At 35.5% G+C, this 22,071-nt stretch overlaps 3 protein-coding genes across 3 annotated transcripts; 1 reads left to right on the top strand and 2 right to left on the bottom strand.

Annotated features, from left to right (window-relative positions):
* Positions 1–16: 16 nt before the first annotated feature.
* Positions 17–7,706, bottom strand: LOC141899377 (BCL2/adenovirus E1B 19 kDa protein-interacting protein 3-like). Its single transcript, XM_074785633.1, has 4 exons — positions 7,569–7,706; positions 6,622–6,877; positions 4,591–4,755; positions 17–4,109 (listed from the first exon to the last, which is right to left on the bottom strand). Exons 1-4 carry the CDS (start codon positions 7,609–7,611, stop codon positions 4,046–4,048), a joined length of 528 nt encoding a protein of 175 aa, XP_074641734.1. The 5' UTR covers positions 7,612–7,706; the 3' UTR covers positions 17–4,045.
* A 331-nt stretch (positions 7,707–8,037) lies between these two features.
* LOC141898494 (L-seryl-tRNA(Sec) kinase-like) lies at positions 8,038–14,585 on the bottom strand. Its single transcript, XM_074784423.1, has 5 exons — positions 14,278–14,585; positions 13,891–14,176; positions 13,265–13,457; positions 12,930–13,102; positions 8,038–12,701 (listed from the first exon to the last, which is right to left on the bottom strand). Exons 1-5 carry the CDS (start codon positions 14,479–14,481, stop codon positions 12,496–12,498), a joined length of 1,062 nt encoding a protein of 353 aa, XP_074640524.1. The 5' UTR covers positions 14,482–14,585; the 3' UTR covers positions 8,038–12,495.
* Positions 14,586–14,882: 297 nt separating this feature from the next.
* LOC141898552 (eukaryotic peptide chain release factor subunit 1) lies at positions 14,883–21,326 on the top strand. The gene is made up of 11 exons (XM_074784504.1): positions 14,883–15,388; positions 16,694–16,869; positions 17,252–17,391; positions 17,482–17,620; positions 18,040–18,230; positions 18,483–18,612; positions 18,705–18,860; positions 18,988–19,052; positions 19,184–19,256; positions 19,387–19,461; positions 19,670–21,326. The coding sequence occupies exons 1-11, from the start codon at positions 15,303–15,305 to the stop codon at positions 19,750–19,752; spliced, it is 1,314 nt and encodes a 437-aa protein (XP_074640605.1). The 5' UTR covers positions 14,883–15,302; the 3' UTR covers positions 19,753–21,326.
* The last annotated feature ends 745 nt before the right edge of the window (positions 21,327–22,071 follow it).

The following is a 22,071-nucleotide window of genomic DNA, read 5'->3' as shown; positions in this document are numbered from 1 at the left end:
TACATACAATACAATGTCAAATATACATACATTATCTTGCTTAAATACAATTCTCTGTACAAAATAATCATTAATAGCAAAATGATACAATTTTCAGGGAAGTAAAATAGGTGTATCATATATGTTTTATGTTTCAAAAGCCTTTTATTAGTATTTTCAGAATGCAAGTTGCCACAGTTCTTGAAATCTTTAATCCGTATTTAACTTTACTCAGAAATCGGTCTAAGAAAATTATGTTATCACGCGTAGACACTGATTACAGAATACCTAGAATCATGGTTCAACAAATTGAATTTGAAAGATTTCCCGGAATCATGAGTTAGTTTATATTTTGTGTTGTGGCACTGGTAGCTATGTCCTTACAAAAGTCACTAAGAGCAAGAAGAATAAATAGCAAACAGTGATATCAGCTGACTAATATTATTTATATAAGTCTTGGTGAAAATAATAGCCATCGACGATATAGAAAAACAAAAGCTTTCATTGTGCGTGCTGGTTTAGTATTGAAGTGTACTTGAAATTGAACAAAAAATCCGAACCCACCCAATTTTGGATTGAGGCCAGATTAAGACGTTTGTTGGTACGAAATTTCTAATCTCAAAGTGACGACGAATTAGACTAAAGCAGAGCAGCATTGTTCATTTTAATACTCGTGTAATACCAGCTGTTCAACATGAAAAAATATCATTTCACTCTACAAAATGACTTATAAAGCGTGATACATGTATCTGGGTAGATTCTAATTGAATCTACCGATTGTGATAGTTTTCTGTTGGTGCGTTCATTTCAATTAGTGTAGCTACGAGCAATCACCTCAACGTTGAGATGATTGAGATGATTACTCGTTGAGATGATTGCTCGTTGGTATACGCTATAACTATTCCATAATAGTGCGTAACTGTCAACCTGTGATATAAAACAGGTAGAGTGCTCTTCAATCCTCATTTCCATTGACCCTATTCGGGAATTGCTTTTAATCCAAATGACTGAGGGTTTCAAGAGAGGTTTTTCATGAACTGAATACCTCTAGCATTTAATACATACACCATGATAAAGAAAACTAAGAAATGTATATAGATAAGGTTTAAAGACCTGCTGACCATTAGGCCTAATGACTTCTGCTGTCAATGGACTCGGGTCATTGCAGGCACATGACAGTCGTCATATACTTATTGAAGAGTCACCTTGAAGCCTCGTGCTTCAAACATTGAATAGAATCACTTGAAAAGGAAAACTTGTCATTTTGAATTAATAATTTCATGAAATCGCTTTGCAAACAGGACCGGTATAATGCTTTCAATCGTTTCTTTCAGGATATGATGACAGGTATAAACCTGCCACGACCCACGATTTAACCTTAGGCTTTAACTAAAAATGACACACGGTTCGATATATCACAGAAACTAAAGATAAAATCATTGCTGTAGCAGCTTGCGACACGACTGTAAAATCACTGCAGTACAACATCATTCTTGCTAATACATAATCTATATATGTTAAATCACAATATACATTTTCACAGTTAAACTTTCAATGCACATCATCAACGTTAGAACCCAAACCTCGTCAGATAAATAGAATTAGAACAATCGAAAAATACAAATGAAATCTACTTCGAGTTGTAATCGCACATTACCCGATAGTTAGAACCAAGCAACATTTTTTCTTTGATAATTTAACAAGCTGCCCTATTTACAAGGCACTATGATATATAAATACATGTATATACACATACACTTATAGTATTCAGATGATTCCCTCGAATAGTAATGAAATAGGTCTCCTCCAAAATTTGTATCAACATGAAATTAGCCCAAATATCTCAGGGTCCAATATAGGGTTACTGTAAATATCTAAACAGTACTTTTATTCAGCACATAATTGAGATTGAAAAATGCACACATTGTAAAATAATTCCGTAGATTTAGAGAGATAATCGATTATCATTCATTCTCGAATTGAGATTGATATCGTTGATGGAAATATATCACGGCTAGTTTTTAATGAAGATAAAATTCCCACTTGATAAGTCATTCGTAAATCATATACCGTAACCACAGACGGGCAATCAACACATGATTAAATTCAGGAACCAACCTACAATATATTACAGTCAATAATATTTCTTTCAGCAAAACGCAACATTTAAAACACAATTTCTAAATCAATTTACAACTAACAACTGATAATTGATATCATTTATTAATACACGTATAAAACATCATTTGCGATTAACATACGTATTCGATACATTCCTGGACTGCGCAACGGTCATCCTCTTTCAAACTTCCCCTTCTAATAACAAATCCTTCCTCATTTAAAACCCGATAGTCTAAGATCGTGGTATCTAATGCCATAGCATGCCCGAGGAACCACCAGTGTATCAGAAAATCAAATTACATGAAAAAAATTCAACAGAAATTCCAATTATCTAATGTCAGGATACATTAGACATGAATTATGCTCTTGTTAAATAACAAAAATGCGAACAAAATGCCATTTTGAGGTGGATTTAATTCATAATCTAATTTAGTTTAAAAGTTCTAGTCGAATTTCTACGAATTTATTCAATTTGCGATTATAGCATTTCCACTGTGATCATCGCAGGTAGACAAAATCCTGCTTTAAGTACACCTTAAATCAAATGTCTTAATCACCGATCAGTAAAATGCCAGCAGAAAAATATCTGATATTCATCTAATAAAAGAAAATCAATGCGTAGATGTGGCTTCATGATTAATGCTTGCGTTCTCTAGTCACGTGGACACTAATTGAGCTATGGTCGACAATGATAAGGAAGCCGGTATTTGCCGAGTTTATCAAAATTGAGCATATCGCATAACTGAAGTTTTTATAAATCTCGGAAGTCATTTTCTCGATGCTGTTCTAGGCTATATTATAGGCGTATAACTGATAATTGGCAGCTGATTTCGAACAAACAGGAATTGCTTATTATTTACTGATGTAAACAGTACCATATGAAAGCATTGATTGAATCAGTCATGTTAGTATGATATAATCAGACTGCTATAATTGACTTAGCAACTTCGTCCACACAAGGCCACAACGACAATATGGGGCCAGATAAGAATTCGCAACGTGGAGAAATTATGATTAGAGACATTACTGAAATTAATTCCGATATCGATTTCGTAGGCCTAGAAACCAGATAACAATGAACGTGCTGATTTCTGAAAGGGAGAATGGAGAGAATGTGGAGATGAAAGTCAGCAGCAAGCTTATTATAATTTATACGCTTCAACGATGATGATGATTATGATGATGCAATGCAATAACGTTAATATACATTTCAATATTTCTAAACGCTACTTGTATTCATTTGTGGAAAATATTTCATTCATAAAATGCGCCGCTTACCGAACACAACAGTGCTGCGTCGAGAACCGAGTCTTAAAGATGGGGTTTTCTAATTCAAATCCAGAGAATTTATTCAAATTTTCCAGATCGAAAACACGGTTTCTATTTCTTATTACCTCTCTGCAGAAATTAAAAAGAATCCCCTATGCCAAATTTCAACACGAATCAAAATACAATAGTTCTTACCAATAACAACCTCTCATTTCATAATCATTCGAAGTCGCGCGAAACAGGCTTAGGTAGATACAGAAGTGAGCTAATTACAGTAGGTAACAATGAGAAACCAACACCGGGGCCAAGTTTAAAACTGGGCCGTAGACATTTTCGCGGATGACACCCAACTTTAAAAATCGACCTTGCAAAGCAGCGGGAACACTAATATAATATATGAAAATAAACATCTCGATAATAAGAAAACCCACTGACAGTGCTTACACAATATTCCTTGCCGAAATATCCAACCTGAGAAATAACTAAAAAGATAACAATGAAGATGACAAACACCGCGATTTGAATATGAAAGATGTTGAATACACTACTGTATGTCGAACAGACGTAGTAAAGCTGACAATCATCATCGTGTCAAAACATCTCAAATTCAAAGTGATGACATTATTTGGTCTTCCAGGTCTGCGCAATGTGTGTCTATACACTGATCCGATCTTATCTAATCCAGACTGATAGCCGTGGCAGCCGCCCAGTTACAATACCTCTTCAAATAAATCAGCATTCTAAAAAACAACAGTATATCATATCATATTTACGCATCAAGTGGTTATCCATTACAGATTGCAAAAGAAAAGGGCAAACCAGAGTGGGGTGGTACGGCGCACTGGCACTATGCACATATTTGTTTGTTCAAAGAAATTTGAAAAACAGGGGCTGATCCAAGGAGAGAGTGCAGGAACCCCCCTAAAAATCTCAACATGCCCTAAAAATTTTGAGGGAAAATGAAAAATATTAAGCAGATGCTGTCTAAAAAAGTCATAAGCTTGTTCTCAGTATTTCCAAACATGAGTTTTTTTTTCAGGGTGCACTTTTAACTATATGATGTGCCCTATTTTGGGGGTGCGCACCTCCCTGAATCAGACTCTAGATTCACCGCTGTAAAATTATACCCACAGTAACTGGTTACTACATGATTCAAGCATCATTACTGACTAATCTTCGAGAAGAACTCTATTAAAAAGTGACAAATAAAAAAGAACTTACGTGGCCGCGCCGAGGAAGAATGTACAAGCATGAGTGAGTAAAAGTGTCGGTAAGTTCTCCAAATTGAACAAACTACTGCGCATAACGCTCGTATTGCGAACGCTCAATTTGTGTCGACGTGGCTTTAATTGCTGTCCGGGATGTTTGAATTTACTGCCCCAATCACTGAAATAAAATATAAGACATTTGGATAGAATACGGCGCGAATATATTTTCCTAAAGCAGCAGTATACAATGGTTTCAATCTACGAGAAGGTTTGAGGCATAGCGCGCACGATTCTAAAACCGAAAAAGATTTGTAAGAGATGTCATGGAATATGTTACAAGGGATAAATAAAGCCACTAATCGCAGAGATTCTGCTCAAGTCAGATGTGAAAATGTGTCCAACTAGACAATATCCGAGTTGGCTAGGCTAGAAAAATATTTCAACACTGAAAGTCGCAAAGTCATGGTAGACTTAAGTATAACAACATCTTTTTCACGGAGTTGTAACGTTGCCAATAAACAACATTTCTCAAAGATCCATCAAACTTTTGATATGTTTTGATCTAATGATGATCTTAGCGAGCACTTTATATCAGAAGAATGTATTTATTGGAAAATTTCTCCCCCCTCGGTGCACGGATCGTGATGTTATTTAAAAAGAAAATACTGCGCGCAAAATAAATGCACATCCACTCTCCATCATTTCTTGGATAACTATTTCATATAAATATGTACCTCTATTAGATATGAGATGAACAAACAATCATTAAACAATGTAGCTTAGAACATATGCTTAAGTATATACATTTATATCGTAGCGTAGGTGAGAACTAGTCTCTATTTACCCAGACGATAAAAATTAGTTTTGGCTCTAGATAAACAAAAATCTAGACCATTTTTCTTGTTGAAACGGAAATAAAACACCTACATGATCAAATACACGTACATCTTTATAAATAAGTCTAGTACGTAATTATTTTATTGCCAAGTCTCAAATAAATCAACAGATGTCTGGCTTTCATTTTTCACTGCCTATGTGGCCCATTTCCCCGATGAAAGCACGCCACTTGATTCTAACAATAATAAATAATCTCTTGTTATACATATCGATTTTTTCAGCAATAATTCACCATTCTTATGAAACAGTGTTTGATCATGTCTGAATATATGGCGATAATTCCCACAAATGGAATTATATTAATGCATTGCAAAGTATGAATTTTCTATTCGAATATCCAAGTATTGAAAATATCTTAATTGATTCTAATGTCTATTTCAACCTGACTTGAGAGCATTCCGGGTGGCCGAGCTCACTAATTTTTGGGAGTACATACCTGATAAAGGTCTAGGACCAGAAAGGACAGGCAGTCAACCTAAATCATCGTTTTTTAATCCATTTGAAACTGTATTGAAGAATATCCAAAAAGTCTTCACTGAAAGGGGTTAAATGAAGAGAAGTGACTCCATGATTTGAAAGTTTAACAATAATTTTCCATGCCTACCAACTGAAGTTTGGTATGTAGGCATGGAAACATATTGTTAAACTTTCAAATCATGGAGTCACTTCTCTTCATTTAACCCCTTTCAGTGAAGACTTTTTAGATATCCTTCAATACAGTTTCAAATGGATTAGAAAATGATGATTTAGGTTCACTGCCTGTCCTTTCTGGTCCTATTAAGACCTTTATCAGGTATGTCCTACCAAAAATGATCAAGCTAGGCCACCCGGAATGCTCTCAAGTCAGGTTGAAATAGACATTAATAAGGGTACATAGGCCTATAACCTCAATGGATAACTAGACATCCGCATGGAACCCCTGAATATTCATGATTCATTTATACCTAATCTAGTCTAACAAAATACATTTTCTCTTGTAGGCCTACACATTTTTCATGAATGTACGTTGAAACTTCAGAAACAGAAACATTCTCGGTGAAGAATGCAATGGTTTTTAGGACGATCCAAGTTGACAATTGACTGAAGGTGAACATATTTCTAAAGTCTGAAAATCTGTGATTTTAGTATGATGCAAAAGATGACTTACGCAGGAGGCTGTAACTCGGGCCGACTCGACCAATCCCAGATCCAGTCCGATGCTGTATGGTTTGGACTCGGAGGGCCTTGCGTACCCTTCGGACTGCCTCGTTTACTCGAGGCGTTACTGGTGACCCTCGACGAGGATCTCGATGATTCCAGTTGTGCTTCGCGTAATAAATGCTCCATGTTTCCGTTATGAATAGAATTTAATGATTCAGATTGTTCTAATCCATTGTTCTGAAAGTGAAGTTCGACCCATGATTCTGAAATTGAAATTTTCACTGAATTATTATTTTCATATTACCAATTGGCCTAAATCTTGCTTGGCCATAACAGCCCTCGCAATGACCCCTGCATGAAAAAGATATAAGCCCTATGGGTTTAATTTTTCCCTTTAGGATTGTCCAGGTCAATCTGCATGATTACAATACCCATGCCTATCCTACAGCTGGTGTACCGGTACAATGTAGGCCTATAGGCCTCTACACAATCACAACCTGTTCGATTTCATCGAACTTTGTCACCATACAACAAGAACAATATTATTTTCAGACCTTCTGGCTAATGATTCAGATATTATCAGGGATGGCTGACTAACTGACAGTTCTAACCTTTCATAATTTTAGGATTAAGAGTTAGACCTAAATTAACAATGATTTTCATATATTATTAATTAATTAATTTAATAGCAGCGACTGCAGTTTAGAGGTGTCCCTAATGGTTATGTACCGCCTGTATTTCGACTGGCACTTCATCACTATCAGCACTATTAAGGAAAATTACAAGTACTTCATTTTTAGGTAGTTAGCATCTGTCTATTAAGTCAATAAAATAATTAATTTGAGTTTGATTCATCCCACCACCAACCATCACCATCCATACTAATTTCGAGAATAATAATGTAAACAATCGCTCTCTCTAGCGATCACTACATCAGTCGTACATCGTTCTTACCATTTAATGGCTCCTCTTGGGAGCTAAGCTGTCTTTCCGTCATCGTACGATGATCTGGAATTATTTGAGAGTCCTAAATTGCGTCTTTTACGGAGTAATATCCTAGAGCAGCTTCCTCCTACACGTCACGATGTTTTGTTGATGTTTTGCTTTGACGTCATCAATGGTCACATGATACATCCGTGCTGCCATCTATCCATGATAATCTAAATTAATTTTATAATCTTTTTAGATATGAATTCTCCCACCAGAAAATGTTAAACGATTTTCGAACGAAATAATAAACATATTCATACACACTTATTTACTATTTCCAAATCGTGAACAATGAAACGGGCACTTGTATGAACACGGGCACCTGCTGCTCAGTGTACAAACAAATCCACGTGGCACATGTGGCCTCCAATCTGTCATCTCAAATCCGTATCTTACGCATAAACCAAATTTCCAACAATTGGTATTCGTTTTAGCCATATCCTTTATTGTACACTAATTAAATGCATGCTATAATGTTATGAGTTTCAAAGTAAAAGGTGTAATTTGGATAAACTCATCTGTGATGGCCTTGGTAGAATCTTAAATTTGAAGAATTTCGATCCATCCCTGCATATTTCGATGGAAAGCCTTATATATAGCACGGCAAGCACAAATTATCATAGTAGTTAATAATCTCATGAGTAAATTTTGTGAACAAAAATATGAAGAGATTTTTCAAAAGAGAATCATTCAATCATTATTCGTAACATAATAATAATAATCTATACTTGATAAAAAGACACTGATATCTGAGGCTTGAAAATATTTACAAATAATTTACACATATGAGTAATATTAAGTATACATGCTCGAAGAAAATAATGATTATAGAGATAAATATATGTAGTCTATGCCTAAATGTAGGCCTATAGGGCGCCTATGTGCTCCATAGTATCGATAGGTGATTCTCAAACATTCATAAAGCCACACCTTAGTTGCTTATGATGCACATTATGCAATTATGGTATTTCAAGCTTTCTACGAGTCACTACAATCAAAGTCCGTTTTAACGCCATCATTGGGACCAAGAAAAATATGGTGTTATAATGAATTTGATGTTATAAGGAATTGTATTTTCATTGGATTTGAGGGATGACTATTTTGTTATCAGAACAATGTTGGCATCAAGACAGAGAGACCACTGGACTAGGATGCCATTATAACAGACCGTGACTATATGACTCCTGGAATAATTTTCAATGACATGTTGCTCTAAATTCCATAAGAGGGATTTACATAAATATTTACAAAAGGTTATCATATATATTTGCAGTTAGGTACATGAATATAACTCAGTATCAGTATTGTGTGCTATAAAACAAATATTCATTGATAAACCATAGCTCTACAACCCTACAGCTACATCTATTGCAATCAGGAATTTTCAATATTCAACAAAAATCATTTATCAAATATCTCCATCCGTTTGGGTTAAAATTTGATTCTTGGAAATGAATTAGGTTTTAAATTTTGATTGAACATTTGATTCTTGGACACAAATTAAATCTTTATTTTATAACGTCGCTTCTCACAAAAATGTCAGATTATTGATTATTATATAAAGCATCGCTGCTGGCTAGCATTCAAAAGCCATCGAGAAACTCGCCAACCCGTGTGGTACTGAGTCCATAAAAAAACAGTATTCGATAATGGGCTAATTCTTTAATTATACGGTATGAGGGACGGCTACTAAAAAATAAATTCATGCTTCAAGCAGTAGTTCAACAGTGACATTAATTAATCTAATTAACTCATTTGGGTGGAAACTTGATGAGTTTTTCAATGTCGCTGATGTGTAATGCTCGGGTTTCTTTTGCATCGCGAAATACATTCTTCGCATCGAGATGAAATGGTGGCTGGAATTAACTATGTGGACGAATGATGGACAGATACGTCAAACTTTCTCCAAAAATGGACTAGATTATGTGAAATGGACGAGCATGAAACCACTGGAAAATTAACCAATAATGTCACCTTTAATTCTATGTGGTTCCATGTATCTTATATCTTAAGTGTTTCTTGGACAAACGGTTTAAGTTTATTTTTTTTCAATTATGTTCAAGTTACTGTATTGCACAGATAGATGGGACGATTCTTATATCAAATTAATCACTGAATGAGAATTTCATCAATGTTCATAATTTCAAACATTATGTAACGAATGTTCCAATGTTTAATTCTGAAAATAATTACAAAGTAGCTTGTCTATCCTCCTTTTCAATGCATGAAACTCAATATTATGTTCATGCATTATATAAGGTCTCGATAATCCACAAAACACTTAAATCAAAATTAATTCAATGAGGTTATATTCTGGATGGCAGAGTAATTTCGGATGGACTGTTGCCATGGACAGAAATAAAAATATAATGTACACAAGTTTTCAGCATTTTGCACAGAAATGTGGTCAGGCTGTGGGCCATGACAGACGAAGCTATAGCCCATTCTGAGGGAATCTATATCCGGGACAGATTTTTTGATCTACTGGACAGCATCATCTTGTTTTGTTGGACAGCTGACATGAACTGGCGTAGACTTATGTATTCGCCATTTGCATATAACTTATATAGTAATTTTGTTACAAGGTTCTTTATCAGACACAATGACATCAATGACCAAACAACTGTACAACAATTTTCATAAGCGGATGACAAAATTGAAGGTTTGTACGAAGGCGAATTTTTACTATAAAATTTTGAATTATCAGATTGATTCATAGCGTGGGAAGTATTGAAATTTGAGAAAGTGTTACCTACAAATGACGCCGTTCAAACTGGTACATGTTTTACGGTAATCTCTTTACTTAAAAACAGTGAAACAATGAAATTTTGATCAACATAAAATAGTGGTGCACTACTACAGAATAAATACTGATGGCAGGTGATGTAGTAGAATTTGTAAATCTAATTATATACGATATCGACCAGACATTCATCTACAAGTAATACAATGCATTATGGTATATATGGTTTTGAATGAAAAACTATCAAGATTTGCAGCATCACTGGCAATCACCACATAACAATATACACTCAGTTACAAGAATTCATCATATACCATCTACGTTACAATTTTTCACAATTGGCCCCATTATGAACATTAATTATCCAGATATATTTGCCAGTTTACCGCAGGTTATGACAGGTACGCACAAACTCATCGGGCAGCGGAAAAAAAATTCTGCCTCGAGGTCTTGCATTCGCGGTTCGTGTTAAGAATGAATTCCTTTCAAAAAACGATCGTCGACAAAAAAACAATAACGAAACCGATGCCGAATATATACTACCGAGTATAACTCACGTAGACCGATAAATCTACGGTAATACACAGACACAAACTAAAAGTAAATAAATCTTCTACATTCTTAACAAAAAATATGAAACACAACAATCATGTTAATTATGGACAGTATCGTTTATGGACAGAATTGAAACTGAAATACGGTACGGTTTCTATATGATACAAGTACAAGGCTGGACACCCTGGATGGAATAAGAAAAATACATGGATTGGCTAGTGGTGCATCTATGTAAAATGTGGATGGGAAATATTTCGTTGAAATGGACAGTAAATTCGCTCTGTGTGGGCGGGCATGAAACGAAGTCTTCTCGCGTACGGCAACCCCCCGTACATTTACCAAAAATATAAATACCTGTGTAAGAATTTTTTAATGAATCATTCAGTTAATCGCAAATAACCAAATACACGAAAACTGCCTAACTCACCCATATCAAACTCTTTGATCTATGCTTAATAAAGATGGACAAAAGCATTTGAAGATTTCTTATGTCAACAATGGTAAAACCTTTTCCAAACTCTAAGAATCTCCTACCGACATTCCCAAATTGTGCAAAGTTAACTTAACCATACATAGCAGTAGTATTGGACAAAATGGAATTATTGACGTAAGAATTGATCGGCTTCGTGAGTATTTTTGAATTTCGAGTAGATACCAGAGATCTAACTCTCAGAGGGAATAATGTTTCAGGTAACCCACACAGACTTAAATGGACAGCTTGCATTCCGTGCACTGTAAGAAACATCTACAGCATATATATATACATACACATACCTAACTCCTACGTGCATTATTTACAAAACATCAATTTTTACGCGTAGTGGATAATTTTGCAATCGTAACGAAGAAAACTTGTCGAGAAGTTTCAATGCCATACCGATGGAATAGATGGCATTTTAGCCCTCGAAGAAGGAGAAATGTAACTATGTCAAAGAGTAGATGAAGCCTACATTTTACAACAATACAATGGCAATGATAATAATAATACATCGATACGATAGTTACGTCAATATATACAAAGAGAAATATGTACGGTAGATAAAAGAATTATGACTAGAATAGAGAGAACAATATGATCATATAGATTTAAAGTTCATATTATTATGCTTGTAGAATAAAACACTAGAAGCAATACGTCATTGCAGAATGAATGTATGTCATGAGAATAGCACAGTATATCGAACTATGCGACTATGTGAAGTTTTTTCCGAAGGTTTAAGTAGCTAATGACGAGTAATTGCTCAGAACCTATTCAATACACCAGAAACACTAATTTGGAAGACTTCATATTTAGAATACTTTTAACACATCTATGTTCCAGTTCACTTTGATAGTTGTACAGTCACTTTTGAAACAATTTTTGGAATCTATTTCTAAAACATTTGATTGTAGTTACTAGTGGTTGGTTTCAACGAATTGCTGTAGCTTTTAAATCTTACTAATAGTCAAATTATTAGTCTCTAGTGAAAAATGTGAACTCCATCTGATCTGATAAAATTAACTGCACAACTCTACGATCATTCGATGATTTGTAAACGGTGGTTTTAGTATTTCTGGCAGAGTGAACAGGACAGAGCATCGCAGTATCGAGCTTTATCTGCTGTGCCAATGATAGAACACATCTGTGAGATACACATATAGAGGACTCGTCTTGTTTTTACTTGCATTCTGAACATCGTGGTTACATTGTTGCGGCAGTAACAGTTTGCCTTTCTTCAAATCAGCCAACAAACGCGTGCGCACTTTGTTCAGGCACGCGGCGAAACTTTTCAGATCATTCTTTTTGAATCTACCACAACCTGCAAATCAATAAATTTCAATTTGAGAGGGAGAGGAGCCTAAGCAATCATTGTTCTAACAACTATCAATATTCCTCCTGTATAATCAACTTTTGAAATGTTCCATATAGTTGATATAATATATAGGCCTATAAACATCAAGAATTGCTCAATGAAATATTATTATGATGAGCAATTCTTTGAAGCCTTCATTTTACAATTCGATCAAAATACTAGTACAGTAGTTACCTTTTGCTTCAGTCATTCTGTTAGCCACTAATTTGCGTAGAATTTGGTCGCTCTGATGCAGTAGATTCGTCGAGCAGACTATACGATCTGCCTGTTTCTTATCTTCATCTTCTTGAGGAGAATGGATGACTGGGTTATTCATAGCTCGATCGATCAAACGTGTGACGTCCATCCTGAAATCGAAATAACAATAATCAGCAAATTTCAAACCACAAATACAGAACCACAGACCACAGAATTCCACATGTAAAGAGTTAATATAAGCCGATTACAAATTAATAATTCAACCCTCAAATCTCAAACTCAGAATGGCGGAGGAATGCATTTAAACATACCAGTTTCCACCGGTCTCTGTATTCCAAATAAGCGAGTTGATTTCCCACGCATTACCAGTTGGATCGGGGGGTTCAAATCTACTAGCCATTGAAATGATAACATCATCAGCTACGTGGTGTCCTCGCGTATGATTACGTTGTAGGCTACTTTCAGTTGAACAGGCAACACATATTTCTGCGAAGCCACATTCATCTGAAATGATTCAACGTTCTCTTCAAGCTATAGAGATCTTTTAAGCAATATACCGTGCAGGTGAAATATAAGAAATCGATCGTCTTCGAATTTGAAACTAATGAATCTGACCCGGTTCCACAGTTCAGGGGCCAGTTGCTCGAAAGTAGGGTTTAAGTACTGTTAAGAAGTGGATGGTTGACATAGTGACAATTGAAAGTTCACTGTTACTATGTTATTTATCCATCGGTTATCTGGTTATCTTTAACCAGCTTTCAAGCAAACGGCGCCTGAACTCAAGTTTCGCAAAAAGGATTAAGTCTAAAATAGATTTATGAGTTGAATCAAATTTTTCAACAGGACACTGAGTCAAAACTTAACTTCAAGGTAACTCACAACTGTGGAATAGTTTCACAAAAAGTAACTAACTCTGGAATTCTTAAGCATATCTTACATTTTTTAGCCATTTGATAATATTCGTATCTCATGCTACGGTAGTACATATTATCATCGATAATGATGAGAATTCCGTCATTTTTCTCTTCGTCGACGTCCATCAACGAATCTGGGTCGGTAACCGCGAACTGCAGACCGGTGCATACTCGAAATTTCTCCATAACTTCGTAGTCGATATCGATGAAATCATAGCTGAAAATATCATCTTGCGGTTGCTGCATAGTAATAAGGTGTTCGACACATCTCAGAATCTTGCGTCGGTATTCTTTCCACTGGGACGGTTTCTACAAAATGAAATTTCCGAAAAATATTGATTAATCAATCATCATATGGCAATCAATCAACAACAGCGTCTGGCCTAAAACAAACATTAAGATAGGCCTACCCCAGAATGATCAGCTTTTCCGCGTAGTTCCAACAATTTCTGTTCAACATTAGACGATAGGATTTCATCATAACAAACATGGTAGCAATTAAAATTTGAGGCTTGGATGGAATTTTTGTAAAATTCTTGGAGGGCTTTTGCGAGAGTCGTTTTACCGCTGGCTGGAAAGCCGCTCAAGACTAGAATGCATATTCTGGACGTCATTTTTTACTCGAACAACCTGGACGTCACATAGAAAATCGGACGAATAAGGACATTGTGTTCACGACGACGAAAAGGATGGATTTTATTCGGGGGAAAAATTAACATTTTCATAATTTCATGGACGCTGCCATTTTGAATGTGGAGCTATGGGATTCTATTCCCGGGAGTGCAATACGTGGCCGTTGATTGGCCGGTCGCAATTAATTATCCACGAATGTATCGACTTCTGTGCTTTTAGCAATACAAATACGACCAAAGTCTTTACAATCAATTAAAATCGGGTATCCAGATTCATTACGTGAGAAAACAATTAAATTCTAATTGGACCACTGGTAATTAGGTCAATCCAACGAGCCAATCAGTGCGCGTTTAACATCGCGTTAATTGAACAGGAAGACTAGTGACGTCACAGTGAATTCACATGGCACATAGAATTCACATGTCATCAATTCTGACTAAATTACACCATACGCAGTAATTAATTTCACCAACTGTGGTACGGATTGTGGCGTGGAAGATCAGATAAGATTCTAGTCTTGTGTTGGACGTAAATAGTTAAATTGTTTTCGTTCTAATTTCGATATTTTAAGCCTGAAAAAGGCACCACCTTTTTGGGTTTTCGCCGCCGGCTGGAGGCGGCTGCTCTCACTGATAAAATTTAAAGTTCAAGAGTTCACAAATTCGATCGGGTAAATTTTCACCTTATTGTTGACTGGGCAAGTTATCCATATCGCCAACGTTGCCTTAGTTGTGAACAACAACGGGCAATAAATTTTTGATTGTTGGAATTTTTATCGGAAAAACCCGCACTCGAATCGAAGATGTCGGACGAAGCGTCATCCGCTGACAAGAATGTGGAGATGTGGAAGATCAAGAAGTTGATCAAGAGTTTAGAAGCCGCTAGAGGGTAAGCATATTGATTGGTCACAGATTTCTGTTCAAAGCTTTATGGGTGCGGCCCTAACCATTGCGTACATCAATATTGGAGGATATATCGATGTTACGAAGTTCACGCAATCTTACTTAGTAAGATTAGGTGAACTTTGCTACATCTGAATAACTTCTGAATAATTTAAAAAGATATCTTAGTAAAACTAAGATATTTTTCTAAATCATTCAGAAAACTTAACTAATCCAGTGTAAGAGGAATATGAGTTATCGGTTAAAAATGTACTCAGGGATGGTCGATAGATTAGGAGCATATAGTATATTGCGAATGTTTAATCCCCTACCCTAGCTTCTACAGCCTTAACCAGGCAGATGGTCTGAAAGCCAGACATGGGAACAACGGCTAGGTACTAGACTTGCAGAAGGCAGCATGAAATATTGATAAATGGCAAGAACTATCCATGAAATATTGACTACGGTTTATAGCAATCGGAGGCAATTTGAGGGGGGTGGCTGGAGAAATCGAGGGCCAGCGCAAAATAATAAGACAGGTTCCGCTGACTCACAAACCTCTAATGGAGAACAGTGAGATATTGTACACATTATCTACTGATGGTGTTAAAAGCTGATTGTCAAGTAGAATAAAATCCAAATTAGATAAAACCTTAGATTGAACTGATCAGCACTGAGCATGCTAGAATGTATTACTGATTGGTATTGCTGATCAACTTCTGATTTGGTAAGAAAGTTTTGAAATGATTGAATAAATTGATTTTCATTTCTAACTCTAGATTGTATTAGTAACTGTCATGAAAAACCTGCCTTCAGGCTTAGGCAGTACCTTGCTGAATGGAATTAATTTCACCCAGCATGACCAAATACAGATTATTAAGCCTATAGTTCTGAGTTTAACCTCATTGTAATGACCCGGGACACAGGTTCCACAGTTCTGAGTTAACTCATTGAGAATGAACTGGTGTTAACTCGGAGTTAACTTTGACTTACAACTGTGGAACTGAGTCCAGGATATTATGATCTATCGGTTATAACAAACCTTCAATTTCATCTCAAATAGGACAATTTTGATAATTTCATCCTGGATACAACAAACAATTGGTAATATCGAACATTTTTCCTGGTCCCCTGACCCGGGTTTTGTAGACTGGTGTATTATCTTTAGCCTTGGGGTTAACTCAATTGATGATGAATGATTTTAGTTACCCCAGGTTAAAGTTAGTACTTTTCTATAAAGTTTGTGTAACCAGATGCAACTGTACTAAACCAAAACAGGAAACTTAAAAACGTTTTTGGATTTTTATTTCAGAAATGGTACAAGCATGATTTCGTTAATCATCCCTCCAAAAGATCAGATATCTCGAGTATCGAAAATGTTGGCTGATGAATACGGTACAGCGTCCAATATCAAAAGTCGTGTGAATCGGCTATCAGTGCTAGGAGCCATCACATCTGTACAGCAACGATTAAAACTCTATAGCAAAGGTAGATTAATTACCGCGGTTATATTTTAAAAAAATCTTATATACATATACGTACTGCGGTGATATAACAAACCTTCATTACATACAAAAAAAAGTTTTAGTTCCTCTTTGGATCTTCATCGTTGAAATAAAAGGTTCATGATTTATTTGCGATTGAAATTAGAAATAAAAACTTCACGCCCAACCATTTTCAAAATTCCTTATCAATGAAAAACTTATTTTATTTTGTGGCCTTATAATTAGGTAGTATGGTCATCTTATAATGTTGAATTTTTTCTCTACCAGTGTTGAAACTCAATGGAGCTGTCTGTTCCCCCTCAAAATGATTATTTGACTTTTAAGGCTTCTAGCGAATGATACAAAGTTGTTTTTTTTCTATCCAGTGCCTACCAATGGTTTAGTGATCTATTGCGGTACTATAGTAACGGATGAAGGAAAAGAGAAGAAAGTGAACATAGATTTTGAGCCATTTAGACCTATCAATACCTCCCTGTATTTATGTGATAACAAATTCCACACAGAGGTTCGTGTTGCTTACGTAATGACCTTTATGATGCTTCGAGAAGTTATAGTTCATGTTCTGTGTTATCTTTGAGTGATGTTTTACTTGCAGGCTCTGACTGCCTTATTGGCTGATGATAACAAGTTTGGATTCATAGTTATGGACGGTAACGGTGCACTATTCGGAACGCTATCCGGCAATACGAGGGAAGTACTGCATAAATTCACTGTAGATTTACCAAAGAAACACGGTAAGTGAAGAATAATCATTGAATGATCAAATTATTTTTATCTTTGTTCGATTCTTATCTCTGTACTTAAAGTCTAGTGTGTGTACTTAAATAACCGTTTTGTTGGGGTATTTCTGGTTAAATCTATTCAACTGAGATTGTATTTTTGTGTTCTTAATTAAGGTTTGAAAAATATCCACATGGTACATGCTAGCAATACATTGATATATGCGTGGTGTAGTCTTAATACATGCACGGCCTTAGTATTTTGATGATTTTGCACATTTCTATCCTCTGGCACAAAATAACATCCATTTATTTCAAGGGAAAATAGATTAATGAAAATAAATTCATCCATTTTCAGAAGGCGTTGATGCGTCTCTTTGTCAAAAATCTAATACGTTCGTATTCTATAGACAACCAATGAATTTTTATTTCAGGTCGTGGTGGACAGTCGGCGCTACGTTTCGCTCGACTGCGTTTAGAGAAACGACACAACTACGTGCGGAAAGTCGCAGAAGTCGCCGTTACTTTATTCATCACGAACGATCGACCAAATGTCGCCGGTCTCGTATTGGCAGGTTCCGCAGATTTCAAAACTGAACTCGGTCAATCGGATATGTTTGATCCGGTAAGATTAATCGCGAAAGATTTGATATCAAGAATTTTCTTTCCTTTGAAAAAGTCAGGGAATTAGGTTAAAAAAAAGCTAAAAATAAGGGAAAATGCTAGACTACTCTATGTCTTACGTATTGGACTGTGTTAATTAATTGGATTCTTAGCAGATCAGGGAATAGCATTTCAAATAAAAGTGGCCACCCTGAATTTTATCTTCAGTGAATGCATGCAATAGAAGTTACCATGTATATCTTCTACTTTTCAGCGATTGCATGCAAAAGTTCTCAAAACAGTTGACGTATCATATGGAGGTGAAAATGGTTTCAATCAGGCCATAGAACTAGCTGCAGATACCCTAGCTAACGTTAAATTCATTCAAGAGAAAAAACTAATCGGTAGGTTCAGATATCAAATTCAATCTTCCGAACTGTGAAATAGATAGAAAGCAGTATTCAACTGTATTCGCGTAAATCTTCTTATACGCTAGGTCGTTATTTCGATGAAATTTCACAAGACACCGGGAAATACTGCTTTGGAGTAGATGACACATTGAAGGCGTTAGAAATGAGCTCCGTAGAAACATTGATTGTATGGGAAAATTTAGATATTACTAGGTACACACTCAAGAACCACGCGAATGATGGTAAGTGGTGTTGAATCTGAATGTTTTCGGACATTATTAAAAAGTCAACTCGAGCGGTTTCAATTGTATTATTATTCAGCAGTATTGATTCACTTAAGTGACAGTATTTCTTTTCATTATTTTCTAGAGGAGAAAGTTCTATTCCTACGAAAGGAGCAAGAAAAGGATAAAACCTATTTTCAGGACAAAGAGGTAGGTCGTTAGGTTTCTGCACATCAACGAGGGAATTCTCATGTGTTCAATCAATGATTGATTGAAATACTGTATCTGGCTGTTGAGATTTGTTTCATTTACCGTTACGTATATCTTAAAATCTTTTTCAGACTGGTGTTGAATTAGAATTGGTCGATTCAATGCCTCTGCTGGAGTGGTTTGCAAATAATTATAAGAGCTTCGGTAAGAACTGTTTCTATCATATTGAAATGAAAAATATCGAACACGAAAATCTTATATATTTCGAAGATACAAATCTAACTCTGTATAGAACTGGGTCACTTAAAACATACATTGCAATATTTCTTTTCAGGTGCCACTTTAGAAATCATTACAGATAAATCACAAGAAGGCGCACAATTTGTGCGAGGATTTGGTGGTATCGGAGGTGAGATTATTGACCTAATTCCGGTGAATTTTAAATCGAATGTTGAATTTCAGAGACTATCATATGCCGATTGAATTTCAATCGTGAAGCCCTCCCTTAGCTGAAGGATTGTGCGCCTCGCACATAGATACCCATTGATTATCTTCTGCATTATCGTACTTATCCTTCTGATTATTTTTATGTAACCCTTGGTTGTCTTTGTTTCTAGGAATGTTACGGTACCAGGTGGATTTCCAGAGTATGGAGTTTATAGATGATGATGATGAATTGTATGATTTAGATGACTATTAAACACCTTCCTCGACTAACGCTGCTTTCATTGAATTGACTGACCACTACTGAATAGTAAGATACGGGACAAAATAGAGAACTCATCGTATTGTGTGGCGTTTGTTTGAAGTGCGATCAGCAGTGTGAATCGTTCAGTTGATGACAATCAACTTTCTCAAGAAATATCAATATTTTGTTCACGCCATGCGCGTTCAATAGGGATAACCATTTGAATGAATTTCCAAACACCGTCAGTCGCTGTGTGTCAAATTTTTCGTTGTGATTTTAATAAATGTGCGATGAATGCGCATCGAATCTTCCAGCTGAAAAAAAAAGTGTGTGATATTCTGTACGTTGTATCATACAAGATGTCGCTTTTAAGCCTGGAGTAAATGCATTTTGAAGAGAAGTTTTCTACCATTATCTATTATCATATGAAAATAGTTTAAAAACATTTGTAATTTGCTGTTATTTTAAATCGTTTTATTATCCGGTACGGTAAATGCCACATGCATTTTGAAGATTTTAAATTTGATTTGATATATGTCTCTTGAATGGATATGTTATATGTGGTATCTCCTTACGAAGGCTGCTACTGCTGCTGCCTTCAATATCATTCCAATTACCAATCTAATGTTGTGTAATTAGTTTATGGACAATCGAATCGATTTTTTGGCAACGCATTAAAGGTGGTTTGTATAGAAAACCTTTATGTCGGTGAAAATAATCTATGCTTACTGCGCTTAATACTGAAACGAAAGATGGATCGTGCCTTTCTTAGTAATGGTAGGAATCTTAAGCTGGATTGATTGAATTGCGTATCATTTCTGTTTAGTGAATTTGTTCAACTGCACCTGAATTATTTCCTTCAATGTATATCGAGTTGATAGATTTTAAATGTTCGTTTTTCGGCGTTCTCGTATCCGGTGTCGTCTCCCGATGAATTAGATTCATCTATTCCTCGAATTGTCAATTGTTTCGTAACGAGCGATGAATTACTTGGACTTTGTACCTCAGTCAGCTGCTCTTGAAAAGATATATCAGTCCTACGAATAATACCAAAAATGTCTGCACATTATTCTTGTAGAATAGTCGTTTGATGTGATGAATAATCCTCGAATTAAATTTTATGTAAAATTATCTCACATGGGTTTATTGTGTTTAATTGATGATGTTAATTTCGATTATTTCTTTCCTTTTAACTAGTTGTTTATGCGGTGATATTTGATGAATGCTGGAAAACTAGCGAATTTTTTTTGGATATTTTCTCTTTGATAATTGTCTCATTGTATCTAAAACATTGACACTTACTGTACTATTGTGTATGCTTTAAAATGCCTCATTCGTATAATTGCAGTTAATAATGTTTTTGTGTTAATGTTTATCTATCATATATCTATAAATATCAGATAATTCGTGTGCGTGAAAAGTTACCAAAAATGTCTTCAGAAATCAAGGTGTGCTGGCTATATATTGTGGCACATCTGAATTTTCCATGAAAATTGGATGGCCACGGCAATTCAATGAATGCAGTAAGTTTTTTGTTTGAGGTGTTTGATAATGATAAATAAATTGGCTCGTTATTAAAACGTGAGTTTTAGTAAATCATTTTCGTACCTATGGATAAGCCCCTTACAGTCAATACCATATATACTGCCATCCCCGTCTCTGACACCATTATGAAAAGACACCATCATTAAACGGAGGAGCGTGAGATTTATTATGACATGGATAGATGACTGGGTATCAGGACAATTGCCCCCCAAATTAAGTCTTAAAGTAACGCAGATATTGTCTTCAAATTAATTAGACAAAGTGAACTAATTCTAGCTAATTACTCTAGGACTGCTTTAAAGTTTTTGATTGGCTAAAGTAACACTAAAACTAATTCCAATAAATCAGCCATCGTTTACTAATGCACTAATAAGTGGACTTATTAAGTTTCCTTTAATTTGGTAAGTGAATTATAATTACACAAGGACTGATTTAAAGTTTTTGATCTGCGCACAACATCAGTAATTATAAATCTATATTCAATAGTATACAAATGAATTTCTAAGTAAAGTATTTAGGTGGTGTTAATCCAAATCAAAAAGGATTTTATTGGGGGGGGGGGGAATTGTCCTAGAATCAGATGACTGCAGTATTTTCGGGAGTTACCTGTATTTCAATCATATTGTTGCCAACAACTGATACAGGTTACACAAGGTTTTACTAAAATTGGGCACCGGAATCACGTATTTGTCTACAGAATAATTGAAATACTGATTATGAAGTACGAATTAGAGGGAATAATGTTTGTTAAAAGCAGAGCCAATTAAATTCATATGGAGTAAGCAC

Source organism: Tubulanus polymorphus, chromosome 2 (genome assembly GCF_964204645.1).
Source record: "Tubulanus polymorphus chromosome 2, tnTubPoly1.2, whole genome shotgun sequence".
NCBI classification, from domain to species: domain Eukaryota; kingdom Metazoa; phylum Nemertea; class Palaeonemertea; order Tubulaniformes; family Tubulanidae; genus Tubulanus; species Tubulanus polymorphus.
The sequence above is the reverse complement of the archived record's forward strand: the minus strand, read 5'-3'. Positions and strand labels throughout refer to the sequence as shown.

Excerpts from the sequence above, each read along its gene's own strand:
- LOC141899377 (XM_074785633.1), bottom strand. The coding sequence starts at position 7,611 with ATGACGGAAAGACAGCTTAGCTCCCAAGAGGAGCCATTAAATG. Across the intron at positions 4,756-6,621 it reads CCCGAGTTACAGCCTCCTGC|TGATTGGGGCAGTAAATTCA; the intron begins GTAAGTCATCTT and ends ATTTTATTTCAG. Across the intron at positions 4,110-4,590 it reads TTCTTCCTCGGCGCGGCCAC|AATGCTGATTTATTTGAAGA; the intron begins GTAAGTTCTTTT and ends GTTGTTTTTTAG.
- LOC141898494 (XM_074784423.1), bottom strand. The coding sequence starts at position 14,481 with ATGACGTCCAGAATATGCATTCTAGTCTTGAGCGGCTTTCCAGCCAGC. Across the intron at positions 13,458-13,890 it reads TTATCAAATGGCTAAAAAAT|ATGAATGTGGCTTCGCAGAA; the intron begins GTAAGATATGCT and ends GAATCATTTCAG. Across the intron at positions 13,103-13,264 it reads ACAGAGACCGGTGGAAACTG|GATGGACGTCACACGTTTGA; the intron begins GTATGTTTAAAT and ends TTTCGATTTCAG.
- LOC141898552 (XM_074784504.1), top strand. The coding sequence starts at position 15,303 with ATGTCGGACGAAGCGTCATCCGCTGACAAGAATGTGGAGATGTGGAAG. Across the intron at positions 15,389-16,693 it reads AGTTTAGAAGCCGCTAGAGG|AAATGGTACAAGCATGATTT; the intron begins GTAAGCATATTG and ends TTTTTATTTCAG. Across the intron at positions 19,462-19,669 it reads AGGATTTGGTGGTATCGGAG|GAATGTTACGGTACCAGGTG; the intron begins GTGAGATTATTG and ends CTTTGTTTCTAG.